At 40.4% G+C, this 22,193-nt stretch overlaps 1 protein-coding gene across 6 annotated transcripts in view; it reads left to right on the top strand.

The window, feature by feature from the left end:
• The window catches only part of LOC138735682 (peroxidasin homolog), a 179,359-nt gene that overhangs the window by 28,962 nt on the left and 128,204 nt on the right, over positions 1–22,193 (top strand). Inside the window, exon 1 of one of the 6 annotated variants that reach the window (XM_069883883.1) lies at positions 6,681–6,741. The exons of the other annotated variants lie outside the window; for them this stretch is intronic. Within the exon in view, the coding sequence (XP_069739984.1) occupies positions 6,737–6,741 (5 nt within the window). The 5' untranslated portion in view covers positions 6,681–6,736. Of the gene's footprint in view, positions 1–6,680; positions 6,742–22,193 lie in introns of those variants that run through there. 6 annotated transcript variants of the gene reach the window in all.

Genomic DNA, 22,193 nt, shown 5'->3' with positions numbered 1-22,193 from the left:
TAATATTGTATATTTTGAAGAATATGTAATGCATCAGTGGGCGTCACACGGTTGAGAGACTTGCCAAATGAGAATTTCGCTTCCCCCGACCCCCTCTGCTGCCCATTTTTTTTCTTGTCCCTTGGATGCATATCAATAATTGAGGCCATCTGTGGTAAGCAATTACAGAGTTTTTGAATAGCCTGGAGGCTTCTGACTCACTCCTGGGCAGTTATTCACCCTGAAATTAACGGTTTCCGCCCCAAATTTCAAAGGTACATGAATGTTATATGCCAGAACTACTGATTGCAACATATGTCACACAAACTAGGTGGCATTCATTTTTCACAGCAGGCTTCTGTGACAGAAAAGGGCACTCAATTCTAAAGTAGGATTTTAAAATGCCCAAAAGCACACAATTTTCCTTGTAGTCTTTTTACCATTAATGTTAGGTTTCTTCTGTGCAGATTTTTATTCTAGGTTACCATGAATCTTGTGTGTGAATACGTGGGAAATGGATGGACGTTGTCAAGTGCAGGCAGAAGAGATTAATTTGTCATCACGTTCAGCGCAGACATCATGGACTGAAAGACATGTTCTGTGTCGGACTGTTCCATGTGACATTCTAGTTTTCCTCATTCTCCTCCTTGTTTCTCAGTTCTTTTAAAAATCAGGAAATTCTCCCACTGCTCCAGGCAACAGTTTTCCTTCGGTTCATAACAAAGCCAAACTACCTGATCATATGCTTTTAGTGAAAGCATAAAATGCATAGTACGCCCGCTTGCACCTTTTTTTTTCTACAGAGAAATGAGAATAGTGGAGAAATGATGCTATGGAAGGATTTCATTCTCGAGTCAGTGACTGTCATGTTGGATTAAAACCCGATTCCATGTGAATGAAGGCTGACATTTCATTGCTGCCCTGTCAGATTGCCATTCGTCAAAATCTCTACTCTGTTCCAAACTCTGGATTAAAAGATACTGTCGGGAGGGCAGGCAAAATGCTTTACAGTGTTTTTTTTCTAAATCCACTTTGGGGCGGGGGGGGGGGGCGGTGGGGGGGGGGAGGGGAATGTAACATCTCACCTGGCTCATTGGGACTCCTGCAACCACTCGAAATAGAGAAGAATCACTGAGCGCGCAGAGTTCATGTATAAATAGCAGAAGGATTGTGCAGCATTACGAACAAAACCACCCACCTCACCAAGCAGCACCTTCTCTCATTTGCCAAATCCACAGCTGCTTCAAAAGTCACAGAACTGGAATGAAAACCCCAAGGGACTGATAATGAAGAATGCCTGTCTGTTACAATTATTATGCATTGACCTTCATAGGTGGACATGAAGAAAAAAATCCCACGACACTACATATGTTTCAAATATTCATCCTTCAACCAAAAATAACACATTTGATCATTATCTTGTGGTTTATGGAGCCATGTTTCTGCAAATTGCCTGCTGTTTGCATCAGCATTTCTGAGTTTTTTTTGACTGGCTGCAAAGCGCTTCAAATTATGGAAAGCAATATAAATGCTTTCTTTAAAAAAATTATCACTTAAAATCGTGCAATATTCCAGACTGGTAATTTCTTGTAATTTCTGCACCATTATTGTGTTTTCCTACCATTAATTCCAATTAACAAATTAGATTGTTTGTTTTGTTTTGGGTGTGCTTGATTTCTCCAGCCCTGCACAGAATCGTGCATCTGTTATTCAAGGTCATGTTTGTTATGAAGAAGCAATTTAAGTGCAAATGATGCCTGCTATAATTCATTTTGTGCTGTGAGAAATGGTTGAACTATTGCAGCTGGCAGCAATAATTCAAGCCTGATTCAGAGTTTGTAGATTTTTTTTCTGAAATATTAGATAAGTTAGAACGAAGGTTAACAGCCCTATTCAACCATCATGAAGCAGATCTTAATTATTAAATTAATTTTGCAGTGGGCATGTGTAAGTGCACAAAATTAGACTTGGTGGAAATAATCTTGACGCCCATACCCCACCATGTCTCACCAATCCTATCATCCTGAAGGATGAGAGATTAATCTAAATCATTGCTTATTTAAATGCAAATTTTAAATGTAGACATACAGCACGGGAACAAGCCCTTCTGGCCCACAAACCTGTGCTGGCCAATTGACCTACAGCCCCCATACGTCTTGAAGGGTGGAAATCAACCGGGGCACCCACAAACACAGGGAGAACGTATAAACTCCTTACAGACAGCTCCAGATTTGAAACCCGGTCACTGGCACAATAACAGCATTACGCCAACGCAATGCTAACCTTACCACCCTTAGTAAATGTTCAGATACTTTTAGCTTTGTGTGTAAGGACCATTCAGTTCAATAAAATGAATGTTGAAGGAGAAGATGATATTGTGAGAACCCAAGACAGTAAGTGAACATTGAAAAAAAAACATCGGTCAAGTACATTTTTGTTTCAAGATGATGTGCAGAAACTGGAATATTTTGCTTACGAAAACCATTGACATTACTGACATTGCAGAGAAGGGGCATGGGGAAGATGCCTCCCAATACTCCTCCTTAGACCTTGTTTTGCCTAGTTTGAAGCCTCTCGGGTGCAGTGTATATTTGTCTGGGATCGCGGGTGTGTTGGCTGCATTCAACGTGACCCCATTTATTCAGACTTATTCATGTGCATTTTATTTTAGATTTAAAAATAAAACTAGTCCATCCTTTAGAACCTTTTATGATGCTAAACTCTTTCAGCTATTATTTATCAAATTTTGACTTTCCCTTTTCAGCTTGGATTCTTGCCACTTGCATAGCTGGAAAATCTGGGAATGAGTGAGTAGGAGCCACACTGAAATCAGCTGCAAATCAGAAAAACTTAAAATAGCATGACAGAGAACATAGGGGTGGGTATCTTTAGTTCTTGCTGTATGTTAGCTATAATGTACCATTAAGTTTTAACTGCATCCCATTGCATCTTTTTATCTAAGAAAAATAATGTGGTTGTTGTGTTGTTTTAGAATACCTGGTACAAATGTCTCAATGTGCGGCTTTTAATTCATCCCTCCAACTGCTTCAGTTACTGTTGGTTCTTCACACTTCTTCTTTGGCTTGGCTTCGCAGACGAAGATTTATGGAGGGGGTAAATGTCCACGTCAGCTGCAGGCTCGTTTGTGGCTGACAAGTCCGATGCGGGACAGGCTAACATAACACAAACTGCACTAGTGTAAACACTCCTTGAACACAAGAATATGCCATGGAATCATGCAGTGTAGAGCAGGCCTTTCAGCTGAACGAGTTCACGCTGACCATACAGCATTCAGGGCTAATCCCATTTTCCTGCACTTGATCCTTATCCCTCTAAAACAGTTTCATCCATAATCTTGTTCAAATCTCTTTCATTATTATACCTGCTTCGACAGTTTTCTCTGCTGCTCATTCCAGGTATGGACCACCCTCTTAGTGAAAAATTGCCTTTCAGGTCCCTCACAAATCTCTGCCCTCTCACCTTAAACCTGTGCTTTCTAAGTCTAGAATCATCCACGTCCTTTACGATTTCTTTCAGAGTTTGTACACTTCACCCTTCACTCAAGAGAATAAAGGTTCATGGTTCCTTTTATTGTCATGCAATAATACAAAAATGTTATCTACATGATGCACTGAAATGTTTACCTGTTGTAAAGACAAAGTCCCAGCCTTTCCAAACATTCACTCTGACTCACCCCCTACTATCCTTGCAAGATCCTCATGAATCTGCTCCTTCTTCGAATTATTGATGTCCTTTCTACCACTCTGTTTGCTCTCAACAATGCCTTGTACAGCTGAATCATGAGTTCCCAACTTTTGTACTCTACACCTTGCCTAATGAAGGCCAGCGTGCCAAACACTTCCTCCACCTTATCCACACAAGTTGCCAATTTCAAGGAGCTATGCACCAGTACCTTTGCTCTACAACATTTTCTAGGACCCTACCATTCACCATGTAAGCCCAACCTTGGTTTGACTTACAAAAGTGCAACAATTCACACTTGTCAGTGTTAAATTCCATTTGCCACACCATGACCCATCTTTCCAATTGATCTAGAACCTTTTGTAAACTTGGATACCATTCTGTATTGACCATCACACCACCAATGTTGGTATCATCCGCAAATTTACTAATCAAGTTAACTACATTGCCATCCAAATCAACAAGCAGCAGTGGACCCAGTACCAACCTTGGCAACACACCACTTCAAACAGAAAAAAAGACCATCTTTGCACAACTTCCCTTTGTTTCCTTCCACAGCCAGTTTTGAATCCAACATGCCAACTCACCCTGGGATCCCATGTAATTTAACATTCCAGATTAAACTACCATGTGGGACCATGTCAAAAGCCTTGCTAAGGTCCATACATACAATGTCCATTGCCCTACCCTCTTGAAAAAAAATCTATCACACTTATGAGACACAATCCCCCATGTGTGAGTCCATGCTGATCACTGCCAATCAGTCCCTGACTACCCAAACGCAGGTAGATCCTGTCCTTCAGAATCCCCTCCAGCACTTTTCCAATGACTGATGGTATGCTCACTGACCTGTAGGTGCTGCCCCATTTCCACCACGATGGCACAACATTAGCCTCCTTCACCCATGAAAATGCTCAGCAAGGACCTCCACAATTTCATCTCTTCCTTGCTGCAAGATGCAAGGAAGCATTTCTTCAGGCTCTTGAGATTTGTCCACTTTAATACACTCCAAGGCTACTAAAACCTTTTCCCTGGTAATTCTAATATAGTTCAGTACCTCGTCTCTTGTTTCTTCCAGTTCCTTGGCTTCCACAGGGAAGATTGATGAGTATTCATTAAAAATGCTACCTGTCTCCTGTGGCTCCATGCAAAGAAAGCCTTGCTGATCTTTAATGGGACCAGTTCTCTTCCAAGCCTTTTTTTTTACTCTTGTGATTCTCCTTTATCCTGCCCACCTTCTTCATTTCATGTCCTCTTTCTGCTCTCCTGATATCGCACTTAAGCATCCTTCTATACTTCCTGAACTCATCAAGAGATTTGCTTGATCTAGACTTCTTAAATCTGAATCCCTTTCCTAGCCAGAGCCTCAATATCCTTCATCAGCTAAGGTTCCTTCAGTGTACCAGCCTTGCCCTTCCCTCTGACAGAAACATGCAGTGCTTGTTTCTTGCGAACTCACTATTTTTAATAACATTTTCCATCCATCTTCTTGGAAACATCCTTGTCAATCATCTTCTGATTAATTGCTCTAAAATTGGCCTTGCCCCAGTTAAGGACTAATTTACAGACCAGTCCCATCTTTCAACTATTTTGAACCTCATGGAGTTGTGGACTGTGGACCCCACTTCAGTCACTTGCCCTATCTCATTCTCTCAAAGAGGAAGTGTAGGTTTCTACCCTCTCTACTAAGGCCCTTAATATATTGATTAAGAACTATTCCATCCCATCTGAGCCCTTTGTACTGTGGGTGCCCCAGTCAATATTTGGGAAGATAGTCTCCCAGTAATACCACCCTATTATTCTTACAGCTGTATCTAATTTCCAATTCCTGTCGACCACTCAGAGGCCTATAATCAAATCACTCCCTTCTCATTTCCAAGTTCTACCCATGTAGATCCATGAGATGATCTCCCAAGAACAGCCTTAGTTATTAAGTTTCGTTATCAAAAATGCAACTAAAACCCCCCTCCCATACCTTTTGTTCCTCCACCACACTTTTTCTTTATATTCTTAACTTAATTAGCACATGGCTTCGTGAGTAAAAGCACGGATTGTCGCCCTCGAGGTCCTGCTTTTTAGTCTCCTTACTAACTCCCTAAATTCACTCAAAAGGAGCTCATTCCCGTTCCTACACTGTACACAATAACCTCTGGCTGCTTCCACTCCTTCGTGAGAATGTTCTGTAACCACTCAGAGGCATCCTTGACTCTGAGACACCCCCACCCTGGTGTCTCTCTCTCTACCACAGAACCTCCTGTCTATGGAACAAGAAATGAAAAGTTATGGTGAGCCCAGGACAAGAGGAAAGTGATTAAAATCTGAGAGGCTGGGGTGGCTAAAAATATAAACATTGAAAATAACAAATCAGAAGTGAAAATTTAAAATATTAATCGTCTACTGCAGATCTGCTTCAGGTCCAGATATGTTCTTTTCTGTATTGAAGCCTGGTTGGTATTTTAACCAATGGGAAATGTTATGATATAGCATTTTCCTACCGACTGAGATGGCATTTTGCATATTTCACTGCTTTCTCTGGCAATTTGTTCTCTTTCCCCCCCCCCCCCCCCCCCGCCCCAGCCTTAAATGAATGCCCTGTAGCTTTAGACTGTCTTACCCTGGGGGGAAAAGACTGTGACCAGTCACTTTACCCCTCATGACCTTGCATACCTCTATAAAGTCACCCTTCAACTTCCAACACTCCAGAAGAAAAAGCCCCAGCCAAACCAGTCTCTCCAGTCCTGATGACATTCTAGGGATTTTTTTTTCTGCACCTGCTTCCTGTGGCTAGATGACCAGAACTGCGCACAAGTGTGGTCTTACCAACGTCTTGAATGGTTGTAACGTGATGTCCTGACTCTTGTACCCTGTGCAAGACATCCATTTGGCTCACACTCACAAGCTCTAAATGCTGCTTTCACTACCCTACCTTCACATCCACTTTTACCAAATTATGGACTTGTATCTTTAGGTTTCTCAAAAACATTCTTAAAAAGAAATCTCTCTACAAGGGGCCCCAGAAATTTCTACTCCAGCTTCCCACAAAGACTGAAGATGCATGTGGTCAGTTCACTTTTTGGTGCTTCCTCTTTTGTCATGTGAATATATTTGAAGATGTCACTATTTTCTGAATTCCCTAGCTTCCTAGGAAATGCATTTGCTGCATTTAATATTGCGTAAAACTATGCTTGGTGAAGGACTAAAAATCATCTGGTTTTGATCTAAAAGTGACAACTGCTTGTGTAAATGTGTCATTTTTCTCTGTGAAAATGAGAGGGCATGATGAAATTTAACTCAGATGATGCACATGTGAAGGAGAAAGATGTTTTCCTGGTTTGCTCTGATTCTGAAATCAGTACTTCTACCATACCACATATGCTGTACTTCAAAGGAAAATAAATTAATGATTATTATTTGCTTTGAGTGAGACAAATAACCACTATTGTGGGAAACCAAATGCGACACCATGGTACCATGGTGGTGGTTCACCAAATGATGAAAAGCTCACTATTAATTATGAGAAATGCTTAATTATACAATGTTTATAAATGATATTCTGTCATGGAAGATCGAAAAATAGACACCATAAATATAATATAGACAGCAACAAATGCAATGGATTCTTCAGGAGAAACTTTGTGAGAATGTGGGATGTACAAGCACATAAAGCGATTGAAATTGTGTATTTGCATAAATACACGGAGAAAATAATTGAAAGTTGTCGATAAGTTTAAATTTAGACATACAGCACGCTAACAGCTGTGACGCCCAATTGACCGACAACACCCGTCCCCGGTAGATTTTGAAGGGTGGGAGGAAACCGGAGCCCCTGGGGAAAACCTCACACAGACACGGGGAGAAAGTACAAACTCCTTACAGACAACGCAAGATTTGAACCCCAGTACTGATTATTGGCGATGTGACAGCTAACTGCTATGCTAACCATGCCGCCCTTTACAAGAGGAAAAATCATGGGAGAGGAGATTTGTAGAATGGTCCCTGTGTGCATAGCAAAATTTGTATCAAAATGTATACAGCAAAATAAGAAGCTTAAGTGATTTTTAAAAAATACAGATATCATAAAAGTGTCGTATGATATTCAGAGCTCGGTGTTTAAAAATGAGATTGTGTGCATGTTAAATGCCAGAAGTACGTACCTTAATTTTTTTTTAGCTGATGCGGCAGAATTCAATGATTCAAGACGTGTCCGATTGAAAGATTAAAATTTTCTGAACCTGCCACCATATTATCCTGACAACCCTGGTAAAAATTTAGAGTTAGTAAGTGTGAGCCAAATGCATGTCAAATGCTGGGACAAGTCCAACTGGATTTGGCCACTTTATTGCATCATCCATTGTGCAGTGTTTGCTGTGGTTTTGTTCCTGTTCTCTTTCTTCACAATCACTGTTTTATCTTTTCCTGGTCTCCACTCTGTCTGTGCCCCAGATTTTTCAAGCTAATACGTTCTCTCTCATGTCATTTTATACCACAGCTGGAGATTCTATTTGAATTCTGCCGGTGAGATTCCTCCAGTGCTATGTGGGAGACGCTCCCCTCCTCCTAGTGTCGATTTCAACCCAAGTCCTTGGAAAGTAGGATAAACAGACTCGATTTTTGAATTTTTGGTTCACTTCTCAGGCTTATTTTAGATGTACATACCAATGACATAATACGTCTTTTTTTCAAATATTCTTGATTTATTTTCATGCTGAAGTGCTTGGTAATCTCTCAATCACGGCCTTGATCATTTTTCATTAAAATCTGAATCTAATACTAAAATTAGTGGCAGGTAATAACTCATCACATATTTTAGAAAAACCATAATATGTAAGGGTGAATGACTTACCAATTTCTCAAGGGACCTTGAATCTATTTTTCAACTCCGGAAAGCTGGCTTCAATTGCACAGTAATCTGTAGATATATATTGTACATCCGGCACTTACCTTACAAATGAAGCAATGTATACTAATGACAGACATAGTAATCTCTAAAGCAGGGAGGCCAACCTTTTTAATTTTTAGATGTACAGCACGGTAACAGGCCACTTCGGCCCACGAGTACGTACAGGGAGTGTAGGTTAATTGGGTGGCACAAACTTATGGGCCGAAATGGCCTGTTTCTGGGCTGAATGTCTAAATTAAGAATTAAAAGGTTGGCCACCCCTGCTCTTCTTCTTTGGCTTGGCTTCGCGGACGAAGATTTATGGAGGGGTAAAGTCCACGTCAGCTGCAGGCTCGTTTGTGGCTGACAAGTCCGATGCGGGACAGGCAGACATGGTTGCAGCGGTTGCAAGGGAAAATTGGTTGGTTGGGGTTGGGTGTTGGGTTTTTCCTCCTTTGTCTTTTGACAGTGAGATGGGCTCTGCGGTCTTCTTCAAAGGACGTTGCTGCCCGCCGAACTGTGAGGCGTCAAGATGCACGGTTTGAGGCGATATCAGCCCACTGGCGGTGGTCAATGTGGCAGAAACCAAGAGCTTTCTTTAGGCAGTCCTTGTACCTCTTCTTTGGTGCACCTCTGTCTCGGTGGCCAGTGGAGAGCTCGCCATATAACACGATCTTGGGAAGGCGATGGCCCTCCATTCTGGAGACGTGACCTACCCAGCGCAGTTTGATCTTCAGCAGCGTGGATTCGATGCTGTTGGCCTCTGCCATCTCGAGTACTTCGATGTCTGAATTATCATTCCTTTTCTAAAAACGTACTCTATTCACAAAACACGGCACAGTTGGCGTAGCAGTTAGCTCAATGCCTATACAGCGCCAGGAGTCGGGTCTTGGGTTCAAATCCCGTGCTGTGTATAAGGAGTTTGTATGTTCTCTCCGTCTGTGTGGCTTTTCCCTGGGGGGGGTTTGGTTTCTTCCCACTGTTCGAAATGTATCGGGAATGTAGGTTAATTGGGTGCAAAATGGGCAGCACAGATTCATGGGCCAAAATGGCCTGTTACCGTGCTGTAGGTCTAAATGTAAAATGTATATAAAGCAATATATCAATTACAGGGCAAAGTGAATCTTTCCATTTGTTAACACAATTTACATGATGGCATCAATTGTTTTTTTACATGAGTTTCCTGAATGTTCAAAGGGTGTTGCCCCTTTTTGCAGCAACAGGAGGGCCTTCAACTGTGGTCTTTTCCTCATTCAATCCTCACAGTGAGCTTCAACACATAATCTTGGATCTTGAAATTTATTTGTAATATTTCCTTGTATTGGAACATTAGCAAGTTGCAGACAGCCCAAAATGCATCTTTTGCTAAGTTGATAATCTTCCAGTTGCGATGAATTATGTCTCAGCTTGCTATCCAGAAGCAGCCTGTAGAATATGGAATTATTTTCAAAATAAATCTCGATGAAGATCACTTTATCTTTCCCAGATCTTCCTGGCAAATATGCATTTCAGAAGGAGGTGGAAAGCCTTGTGCAGTGGCACTGAGACTGTATAAGAAGGATCAGGCAGAGAGGCCCATTTTCACCACCAAACAAGGTTTTTGGATATTTATTTGAAAGGTTTGGTGATGATGTATTCTGCCAAATGACTTGGAAGGCTTGGTGGAGCATCCAATGGAGGCTCGACCATCTTCTTCTGCGGGGATTCGAGGTCATTCCATGCCTGATTGATGAGGTCAGTGTTGTTTTCCTGCACAAACTTTTCTACAATGAGCAGAGGGCACAAGATGATCCATCTGAATTCAGTATCCTTTGACAACATGGGCAGAGTTACCTTTTGCTCATCAGGGGCTGATAGAGCCTCAGGTGGCATCAACACAGAATTTGTGAATATGGGTTGATGTATGTTGTAGCCTTTTTCAATACCATCTTGGCTTACTACAGCACCACCTGTTCCCTTTTATAGTCTGGCAAAGTCTTTGTGGGATTCACGCTAAGACTAACAAAGAGAAACAATTAAAATATTGGAGATTTCGAAAGGCCATTGGTTCCGTGTTTTTTGATTACAGTGGAGAGTGTGACGAAGAAAATGCAGTGAACTGAATGCAAAGCAGCAAATATGATGTGGTATTTTTTAACACTTTACAGAATGTTCCTGGCATAGTGATCTCTGCATTAGGAATGTCTGTTATACAGAATCATTGTGCTTTGTATTTGAATATCTGGTTAGCTATTATCTCATGTTTTGACCACTTGAACTTTAGAAGAAAAAGCATCTTGTAGTAAATTTGAGGATGCAAGCTCTTGGGTGAACCTTTTTTTGACAAGGTTTTACGAGGGAAATTCTATTGATGCAGTGCCGTTACGCCACTGGTCAAAGTGGAAAGGAATAATATCCAAATCAAAAGTCTGAGCATTAGTATAAATTTTGCATTTATGATGTATTTTGTAAATAACTTTTCTATATTACTGCTTCATTTTGAGAATATTTCTCACTCCCTAATGGATTAAAAGCCTCATTAAAATGCCCTCCTTCAAAGATTCACTGTTATAACCCTAGCAGAAGATCCAGATGGTGTTTTATTGTATGATCCTGTACTAATTCAGCCCTAATTTTCAGACTATGGCCTTGGGGAGCCTGGTGTAGGTCCCAGCTCAATTTTTTTCCTGAACAACTCAGTTTCAGGGTGTTGTGCAGAAACTCCAAACTTTAATTAAATTTATTATTCATCTAATGGAGATGTTGCATGTTAAGACATTACAGACCTCTTTTGATTTTAGTATTAGCTACTTTAACAACATTTCTGGTGCATATATATTTATCTTGCACATTTTAAGACTTCCGACACTACTTCTTAACAGATACTCTCTTTAAAACATTGCTATTAATTTCCTTGAGTTCCCTTTCATCCACATCTTTCTTTACTGTAAATACAGACAGGAAATACTCATTTAGGACATCGCCCATCTCCAGTTGCTCCTCATGTAGACAACGGCATTGACCTTTAAGGGGTTCTATTTCCTCAGTTGCTCTTTGAGCAGAACTTAGAACTTGAGATCACTTCAAAAATAATTTAGCCATTCAAAACAGAGACAAAATGAGATTATTCCTCTTGGAGGCTAGTGAATCTTTGGAACTATCTTCCTTAAAAGATAAAGGATCCATTATTGTCACATAATACTAAATTTATAATGTAACATGCATGAAATTATTTAACTTTTGTCTTCCATAAAGCAGACAGACTTTGTCCAGCACCCTTCACAGAAACCCACAGCATCTAGGCGGTCTCCCCTCCAAGTACTGCCCAGGCATGAGCCTGCTTAGCCTCCGAGTTCTGACAATCTTGTGTATTCAGGCTATTAGGCTTCTAAGCCAGTGAAGCAGCAGTGACTTAGAATTATCTAGCACAGAAACAGACTATTCAGCCCACTCTGGCCATCAAGTACCCATCTATTTTAATCCCATTTACCAGTACTTTACCTGGTGATTCAAGTGATTTTTGCATTTCTCATTGATGCATTTTTGAAAATTGTGTCCATTGGATATCCAGAGCACACATTCTGATGGATGCACAGGACCATTATAATAAATTTCCCTTTTGCAAACAGCTGAGAAAAATCTGTTGTCAATAGCACAACCTGACTTGTCTTCTTTTTTGAATGTGGTCATGTTTCTATTGCTTCTGAACTCTCCTCTTCCCAAATGTGGGAGATGAGGTGATAGATTTATGATTGAATTCTACTTTGCCAAGTTTTAGAGCTTCTGCAGTAGTTTTCCATTGTTCTACAGTTTACCACTTGGCCTTTTCAGCATTTGGTCACGGTGAGACTTGACTAATTTGCTGTGAGATGGGGTCAAGTGAAATCCATCCTATGTCAATGCACATTGCACTAGATAATGAAGATTATCTTTTAGGTGTATTTTATGGATTTTGGGTTGCTGATCACAAAAATCACCTCAACATTTTCCTATCAAGTACTGTATTTTAGATATAACCTATTTTTGTGATTTCCTGTCATATTTTGTCTGATTCAAGCATACAAAACCATGAAGTGCAAAATGTCATTGAAAATGTATTTTCTGTATTCGCACTTGGACGTCTTCCCTGCTGATCTTGGTGCAGTCAATGATGAACCTGGTGAAAGGTTTCGCCAGGACATTGCAACCATGGAAAAACCGCATCAGGCCAACGGAAATCCTTCAATGCTGGCCGACTATTGTTAGACACTGACATGAGAGGCATCAGATGCTGAGTACAAATGAAAATCAGCGGCAAAACATTTTTAGGTCAGTCGAACTAATGCAACGTGTCAGCATCATTATGCAATTAAACAAGCTAAATTCAATAAAATTTAATTTAATATTTCTCCAACTTCCTACATGATTTAGCAAATCTGAAATTGTTTTTGTGTTCAGCTTGAAGTTGTCTATCATAACCCCAAATTATTTTCAGGAAGCAAACCTTTTGCGGGGGGGGTGGGGGGGGGGAATTGTTTTGTTCTTCTATATTTTTGAGCAAGTTGCTGAACCTCTACATACTTACATCCACCACCTTTTTATTTTGGGTTGTTCAGTTTTCTGCCAAACCTCTGCTTTCATAAAGCCACTTCTTTTCTCTTGAGGTGAGGTGAGCTGCCAGTGCTTTCCTCGATCTCCTATTTATTCGAAGCAACCAGTTCTGATGTCATCCTTTAGGACCCACCAAGTTCTAAAATGTTTATCAAGACTACAAAGGACAGTCGAGGGAAATAATGCTTCTGAGATGAGGGTCAGCAAGGAAGAAGGCTCGGTCATTGATGTTCCACAAGCCAGAGTTCACAGCCCAATAGATCAATGTTTAGATGGAGGGTTGGAGGAAGCTGAAGATTGAGACTATAAATTTATAAAGTAGGCCGAGAATGTAATCTTACTACAGAAAGCAACGTAAAAAGGCAGAAGATATTGCACGATGTCACAGAAAATTGAGCAGTTTAAGCAAGCAAAGATCGCTGGAGGAACTGAGTAGGATGGAGAGCATCCTTGGGAAGAAATAAATCAACATTTTGGGTCTGCATATATTGATAAAGGGTCTTGACATGTAATGTTGACTGGCTATTTCTACCCATGGATGCTGTGTGACCTGCTGAGTTCCTCCAGCCATTCTTTGCTCAAGAATTTAGCATCTGCACTTTTTGAGTTTCTCTTTGAGGGAATTTAATTTCTCTGATTTGTTGAGGTGGAAGAAAATGTTGTGATAAATGGCAGGAACCTCCATCACGAAAGAGAGAGATGGGAAGGAAGGAAAAGCTATGTTCCACTTGGATGATTTAGTTACCCCAACAGCATTGCTTGATGGTAATTTAAGAGCTCCGAAAGGTCTACTTGACAACTGTCCTTCAAACTACAAATAACAATCTATGGTGAAGAAACTATGGGGAGTATTGAAGGAAGAAAATTGAAATCCATCTCCTCGGATTAAAAGCTGTAATTACATAATACAAGCAAACATTCCATCAGTATAACTGGGACCAGCTGCACGTGTACATTCCAATCACTGTTAGCAAAACCGTTTTTAAAACAAAAATAAGAATCCAAATTGCTGTGTATATCAAGTCCCAAAATAAAGCTTTTAATTTAATAGAATACCAAAAGAAAATTGCTCTAATCCTCATAATTACAAGCCCAGCAAGCTGCACGGTGCATGTCTCCATTGCATAATCCACACAAATCTCTGCGCTCCATTCCTCCGATGAATTCCAGAACCATTACAATTAGACTCTGACATCCAGACCCCCGCTCCAGCAAGTGGTCGACTGGATTTTGCATGTTAGTTTAGGAATTGTAAGGAGGAAGACTGAAGATTGATTCAGGAATAAACACAATCCTTGTATCTTGTTGCCACCACATTTATGTTTTGTGCTAGTTTACTTTATAATCTATTTTCCATTTCTTTATTGCTTGCTTCATGATTCTTGGTTGCTTTTTAAAGTTTTTCGAGTCTTCCACTGTTCCACTATTCTTGGCAATTTGATATGCATGATCTTATCATTTGATACCCTCATTTTTTTCTTTACTTATCCACGGCTGCCTCGCCCTATCCTTACTTTTATCTGGAATACACTTTTTGAACACTGTGGAAAAACTTCTTTGAAAGTCTTCCACTGTTCCTCAACTGTCCCATCATAAAGCCTGTGTTCCCAGCCAACACCTCCCTCATCCCATTGGCATCTCCCTTGATTAGGCACTTTTTTTAGATGAACTTTACACCCTCCATTTATCTGAGAAATTCAATCATACTGTGATCACTCATTCTGAGAGGATCCTTAACTATGTTCATTAATTTTACCTATCTCATTACACACGACCAGATCTAAGGAAGCATGTTCCCATGTAGGGTCACTTGCATGCAATTCAAGAAAGCAACATGAATGCATTCTATGAAGTCTTCTTCAAGACTGTCTCAACTAACTTCACTCTCCCAATCGATGTGCCAGTGGAAGTCCTCAATGACGACTACTGTTCCATTGTTACTTGTATCAGAACATTTCTTGGTTTACTGACTGTGGCACTGTAATGTTATTTGGTGGCCTATAGGCAAGTTCCACCAGCGTTTTTTTTTTTCCCCTCATTGTCCCTAATCTCTACCGATTATGAATTCAACATTCTGCTCCTCAGATCTTGTACTGTCTCTCACTATTGCCCTGACCTCATCCATAATTAAGAGCACAGCCCCACCTCTGTAATTTTATTGCCAATCCTTCTGAATGACCTCATACCCTCCATCTTGCAATTTCTTTTTCTTTCTCTCTTCTTCCCAACTTAACCTCCACTCACCAACTATTAAAGGAGGAAAGCTGCAAATTAGTTTCATTTATTTTGAATATGTTAATACATTTCATAGTCTCAGAGTTGAACAATGAAAATCAGATGAGTTTTAAAATACCAGCATTTACCCATTTCCCTGCAAAAGGGCAAGGAAAGCATTATTGACCTTTCAGATGCCAAGCAAAATACTGTTGCAAATACCTTTCCAAACTCTTGCACTGTTCTTAGACTTTTATTGAAACTGTGCACTCCATTAATTACCATTCATTATGTTGTAAATAAATTTATAATGTGAGAATATGAATTTAAATAGCACTTTTCATGATTTCAGATTATCCCTTGATTTATGTGTCTGATTTAAAAATTTTTACAGTAATCTTAATTGTACTCAATTTATAAAGCCTTTCTTACTATAACAAAGAATCCTTAAGGTTAGAATGCAGAGGAAAAGATTACGAACAAATCCCATGCAGTGCTGCTGTGTCAACAATAATGCCGTCAGGTTGACTTGTGTGTACACTGTTACTTACATTGACATGAGTACCTATTAAAAGAAACCAGAGCTAATTGACAGTTAGCTATCGAATATATTATTGGCCTCTTTCAGGTGTGGCAGAATGCTATCCTGGAAGTGCATCGAATGCGAGAAAGGGCAGAGACATTATAATGGAGAGAATGGGGTAAAAAAAAAAGTGTATGGTTAGAAGATCGGAATCAATTGGCTTGTGCTCCAGGATTTGATGATGACCCAGGAAAAATGGATATTTTATGGTTATAATTGAAAGAATGTGAGGGTTGTTGGAGTTTCTGAAAGCACTAGTATGTTTAAGGACAGCCGGGCCTCGTTGAAGTTTTGAAATGCTTCTTCCGTGATGTCAGAATTTTTTTTTCCAAAGAAGCTGAAACAAATCAATCAGAAAGTTGGCTACTCATCTAAACACTTTTATTGGGAATGAGAAGGGGCACTTTTGGAAGAGGATGCCTTCATTTATGTCCAACTCGAGAAATGAGAAATCAGCTCCAGCCTTCAAGGCAAATAGCGATTGTCTTACTCCGAGAGAACGTGGAGAGTGATTGTCAGCTAAAGAGAACTCTGGGGCTCTGAGGAGAAATTCAAAGTCTAATCTTCCTGTAACGTAGAAGCTGAATAAAAAAGCCTGGATGTTACCACTCCGCTTCCAAGATTATATCACATTTCCTGGCCACTTTTTTTTTTTTTTTTTTTTTTTTTTTTTTTTTTTTCACACCATAAATCACATTAGCCATGATATACACTATTTCTTTTCACACATATACAGTGACTTTTTCTCCCCCCCCCCCCTTTCCTCCCAAACCACCCCCCCACCCCCCCCTCTCATCCATTTTAGGTATACAATCTAGGTTGCATTAAGCCAGTCAGACAATGTTGTCATTCAACCAAATTACACCAGAAATTCTACTGAGTCCATTCTTTTCTTTCCTTCACCTTCCATCAACTTAGGTAATGTTTGTCCCCGGTAGGTTTTCGCTATTGTATTTAATGTAAGGCTCCTATACTTGTTCGAATATTTCAATGTTATTTCTTAACCAATATGTTATTTTTTCTAATGGAATACATTTATTCATTTAAATTTGGTAGTTTCTTCCTTTTAATTTGGTTATGTATTCCATTAATATTTAAAGACATATAGTTCAGCGTAGCCCTTTTATATTTTGTTTATCTTCTCTTTCCGTTTTTCCATCATTACCTTTCCTCCTTTTCCATTTCTGTTTTCTTATTTTCAACTCTTTATAAGACAACATTCCTACAACATCTAACATTTTCCTTATTCTCCTATTTCTATCTTATTTATCCCCAATCTCCCCTTCACCTCCTGAGTTGTCCTTTATCCCTTGTCGGACAACCACATCTCCCCTCTCCATTTGGATTTGCGAATCCACTCGCAAGCGTCAACTGATTTTGCAGTGACCGCTATTTCCCCCCACCCCGCCTCCCCCAGAAAAGATTTCACTTTTCTTATGTCACAAAGGTCCCTCTTTTAATTCCCTCCTTATTCTCTCTATTCCATTACCTTCCCTTATTAATTCTTGTCTATACTATCCATATTTTCCTCTAAGTACAGATACATTCATGTATGCTCATTGTCTCTATTCACTCTTATACCTCTTTACCTGCATACATATCAATCGTGATCATTTTTACTCTCATTACCCGTCTTCATCCCTCAGTCTATTTTTGTCTTTATCTTTACCCACATACATATCAGTCGTGATCATTTTAACTCTCATTACCCGTCTTCCTCCCTCAGTCTATTTTTGTAATTGTTCTGCAAATTTTCGTGCTTCTTCTGGATCCGCGAATAGTCTGTTTTGTTGTCCTGGAATAAATATTTTCAATACCGCTGGATGCTTTAGTATAAATTTATACCCTTTCTTCCATAAAATCGCCTTTGCTGTATTGAACTCTTTTCTCTTCTTTAGGAGTTCAAAACTTATATCTGGATAAATGAAGATTTTTTGTCCTTTATACTCCAGTGGTTTGTTGCCCTCTCTTACTTTTTCCATTGTCTTCTCCAGTACCTTTTCTCTTGTAGTATATCTTAGGAATTTTACTACAATAGATCTTGGTTTTTGTTGTGGTTGTGGTTTAGAGGCCAATACTCTATGTGCCCTTTCTATTTCCATTTCATGCTGTAGTTCTGGACATCCTAGGGTCTTAGGGATCCACTCTTTTATAAACTCCCTCATATTCTTGCCTTCTTCATCTTCCTTAAGGCCCACTATCTTTATGTTATTTCTTCTGTTATGGTTTTCCATTGTATCTATTTTTTGAGCTAGTAGTTCTTGTGTCTCTTTAGTTTTTTTATTAGATTCCTCCAATTTCTTTTTTAAGTCTTCTACCTCCATTTCTGCTGCTACTGCCCGCTCTTCCATCTTGTCCATTTTCTTTCCCATTTCTGTTAAGGTCATCTCCATTTTATTTATTTTCTCTTCTGTGTTGTTTATTCTTTTTCTTAAATCCTTAAATTCCTGTGTTTGCCATTCTCTAAATGATTCCATGTATCCTCTAATAAGAGCAAGTATATCCTTTACCTTGCCTCTCTTTTCTTCTTCTATTTCACCATACTCTTCCTCTTCTTCTTCCTCTGGGTTGGCCATCTGTTGTTTCTTTGCTGCCCTTTCCTCCTCTTCTATCTTGTTTCTATTGTCTTCTGTGGTCTCTTCTTGCTGCAGGTGTTCTGCAGATGTCGTTGCCGGCTGTGGAGATCGACTCCCCAGCTGGTCCCCCCTCCCGTCGGTGTGTTTTTTTTCATTCGCATCGCGCATGCGCGAAACTTCGCGCATGCGCGGTTGCGCACTTTTGTTCGGCTCTGCGAGCCATTTTTGTAGTCCATTATTTACCGACCTGAGGGAGCGGGTTTCTCTCTCCGCAGCGGGCCTCTTCGGACAGGTAAGGCCTTCACCTTTTTCCTCCTTTGTCTTCTCTTCCTCTCTTCTTACCGTTGCTTTCGACTTTTCTTTTTTTGTCGCCATCTTCTTTCCACCTTTATACTCACTTTTCTGTAACTTTTATTTCTGTGCCTTTGTGTTTTCTCTTGTTTTTCCCGACTTTTCTGGAGAGGGCTGGAGTTCACCGTCCGGCCACTACTCCATCACGTGACTCCTCCCCTCCTGGCCACTTTATCAAGCAATAGTCGGAGAGACGAGACGCAGGCTAGGAGATCATTTCGTTGAGCAACTTCAATCTGTCCACTGCACTAACAGGGACCTCCCAGTGGCCAACCATTCTACTTCCACGCACAATTCCCACACCGATGAGGCCTCTTGCCAAATTGGCGAACACCACCAAATTGGCATTAACATCGACAACTCCTGTTTCTGTTAAGCTACTCTCTCGAGTCTCTCTCTTTCTCTATCCCTCTCTCCTTTTCTCCAGCTCCCCACCCCCTTCTCTTCTCTCTCCATTCAGAGAGCTACCTCTTTCCCCTATCACCTCAGATTTTGTTATATATTATATTATATTCTCTCATACCACCCATATACTCATATCCACCTAAGACATCTTACCTGTTAGCCTGTACTCCTCCTGCCCCTTCCTCCCTCCCTCTCCTCCTCCCTGCCTGCCGCACCCTCAACATTTTGGTTTTCCTTTTGTACTTTGACAAAGGGCTCAGACCCAAAATGTTGGTTCCCCTTTACTTCCAATAGATGCTGTGCGACCTGCTGAGTTTCACCGGCATTTTTGTGTATTGCACTACGATCATGGTGGCTGCAAACTGTCCTATTTAAACCCAACAACATAATTGACATTGCTACTTTTTAATCCTATTTTTAAGCAGTTTAAATTATTTCTTTAATTTAGCAATTTAATTTCAATTTTTAAAAAATTGAGACATATAGCACGGTAACATGCCATTTTGGCATCCGTGCTGCCCAATTTACACCCAATTAACCTACACCCAAATGGTGGGAGGAAGCTGGAGCTCTGGGAGAAAACCCACGCAGATAAGGATAGTTAAATTGAAATAATTAATCGACAGGCAATCTTTCACATTTTCCTTCATCTTGTATAATTATTGACAATGATGGAACCTTTTTATGAATTTGTTAGCAAAATACTGCAGCAAATGTTTCAATTTATAAAATCAAATTTAGCTGAAGGACAGATTATTGTCCTGCTGGAGCTCAATCTCTTGTTAGACTGTTTTCCTAAAGTTGATAAGAACTGAAATACGAACTTAATATCAATTCAGATGACTGAAACTTTTCAACACTCTGATGTTGAGATGAGATTCGTGTCCAGACTTGTGGCTGTCTTCTTCTGAATATGCAAAACAGTGGAGCCACAGTGACTGAAGTTTTGGAGGCTCTCGAGTTTAATTGGTCGCCCTTGACAGATCTTTCAGCATGGATTAACATGACATAGTGGAAAATTGAACATTTCCTGTGTACGGTAGAGAAAACATAACTGACAGACTATATCAAAATGCAGTTCTGAATGTTTACAAGGACCAAGAATGATGGTCGATTCATGTACCGGTAATACGTCATATGAAAAAGAAACAAACTTGGACACAACTGGAAAAATTTAATACAGTTTTTACACAAAATTGCCTGTAGATAAATAGAGCAAAATGACTCATTCAGGAACTGCTGAGGAATCTCTTCAGATTTATTTTTCTTTGTTGTACTATGACTAAAAAAGGAAAGCAAAATTAAAGGGAATTGATTGATCTGCAGACGAATACTTACATACATTGGGTTCGTTTTATATCCTCTTGTACGATGAAAATTGTTTAGGAATGCAAGTAAAATGAGACTGAGCCCTTGCCTGTTTCATTCTCAATCCAAACTGGACAATTGAAATTTTAGATTGAAAGCAGCAGGGACACCCATCAGAGATCAGAGGATTTTTTTCTTAAATCTGCGTATTGAATCCTGTTGATGTTACTGAGGCCTGGCTGCTATTTTTACCTGAGGCCTGATCAGGGGAGTAGTGGCTTCCTCTTGAGGCCAGAAATGGCAGGGTAGCATTGTTCTTGTCAATTTTTGCCTTCGGCTTCTTTCCTACAATTCTCCCCAACTACAATTCCCATAAGAAGTCCCTTAAATATACATAATTTTGTGCTGAGGACTGTTCCTGTGGGTCCCTGGCAGTGAAGTCTAAAGCCATCTGCTTCTTATTGACTTTTGGCCGTAGAGTCACCATGTGACAAGTTAATGAGATGCAGCCATTAAGAGTGGTCTTAATGGCTGCATCTTTCTGCGATCCCAGTTGGAAGAGCTGCCTGTTCAGTGAGCCGAAATATGAGCAATTTGCTTTGTATGGCAAAATGTATTCCATTAAAACAATTGTTCTTGTCTCCCTGCTCTGCTTTGTTTATATCCTAAGGCCATAAATAATTACTTGGCCAACGCATGAGCAAATAGGTGGCATTCTGACATCTAATTTCTATACACCTCCATCCCCCAGGCAGAAGGCCTCAAAGCCCTTTGTTTCTTTCTCAAGAACAGACCCCACCAGTCCCCCCTGCACCACCACCTGGCCGAACTTGTTTTCACACTCATTAACTTCTCCTTTGATCCATCCCACTTTTCTCCAAGTCAAAGGGGTGTCTGTGGATAACCACATGGACCCCATCTATGCCTGCCTTTTTGTTGGCTATTTGGAGCAATCCATGCTACAAGCCTACACAGGCAAGCCTCCTCAATTCTTGTGCTGCCTCATGCACCCAAGCACTTTGCAGCTAACTTTCACCTCGGCCTCAAATTCACTCAGTCCATCTCTGGCAACACTCTCCCATCTTGATTTCTCTGTTTCTATTTTAGAAGACAAACTCTTCTACAAACCCACCACCTCCTGCAGTTACCTTGTCTATACTTCTTCACAGCCTGACCCTCCTATAAGGATTCTATTAATTTCTCTCCATTTCACTGTCTCCATTGAATCTGCTCCCAGGATGAGATCTTCCATTTCAGAACATCTGATGTCCTCCTTCTACCACCATTAACTCAGCCCTTACCTGCATCTCCTGAACTTCCTGCACATTTGCCCCGGCACCCTCCACCCCTCGGCACAACAACAGCAGGATTCCCGCTTGTCCTCACCTATATCCTACCTACCTCCTCATCCAACCTATTATCCTCCACAATTTCTGCCACCTACAATGTGATCCTACCACCAGACTTATCTCCCCCTCTCCGCTTTCTGCCAGGACTGCTCCTTCCATCACTCCCTCATTCAGTCATCCGTTCCCCTTTGGCCCCTACCCCTATGATTGTAAGAAATGCGACATGTGCCTTCATCACCATTCAGGGGCCCAAATGGTCCTTCCAAGTGAAGCAATCC

Source organism: Narcine bancroftii, chromosome 6, assembly GCF_036971445.1.
Source record: "Narcine bancroftii isolate sNarBan1 chromosome 6, sNarBan1.hap1, whole genome shotgun sequence".
In the NCBI taxonomy this organism is placed as follows: Eukaryota; Metazoa; Chordata; class Chondrichthyes; order Torpediniformes; family Narcinidae; genus Narcine; species Narcine bancroftii.
The sequence above is the reverse complement of the archived record's forward strand: the minus strand, read 5'-3'. Positions and strand labels throughout refer to the sequence as shown.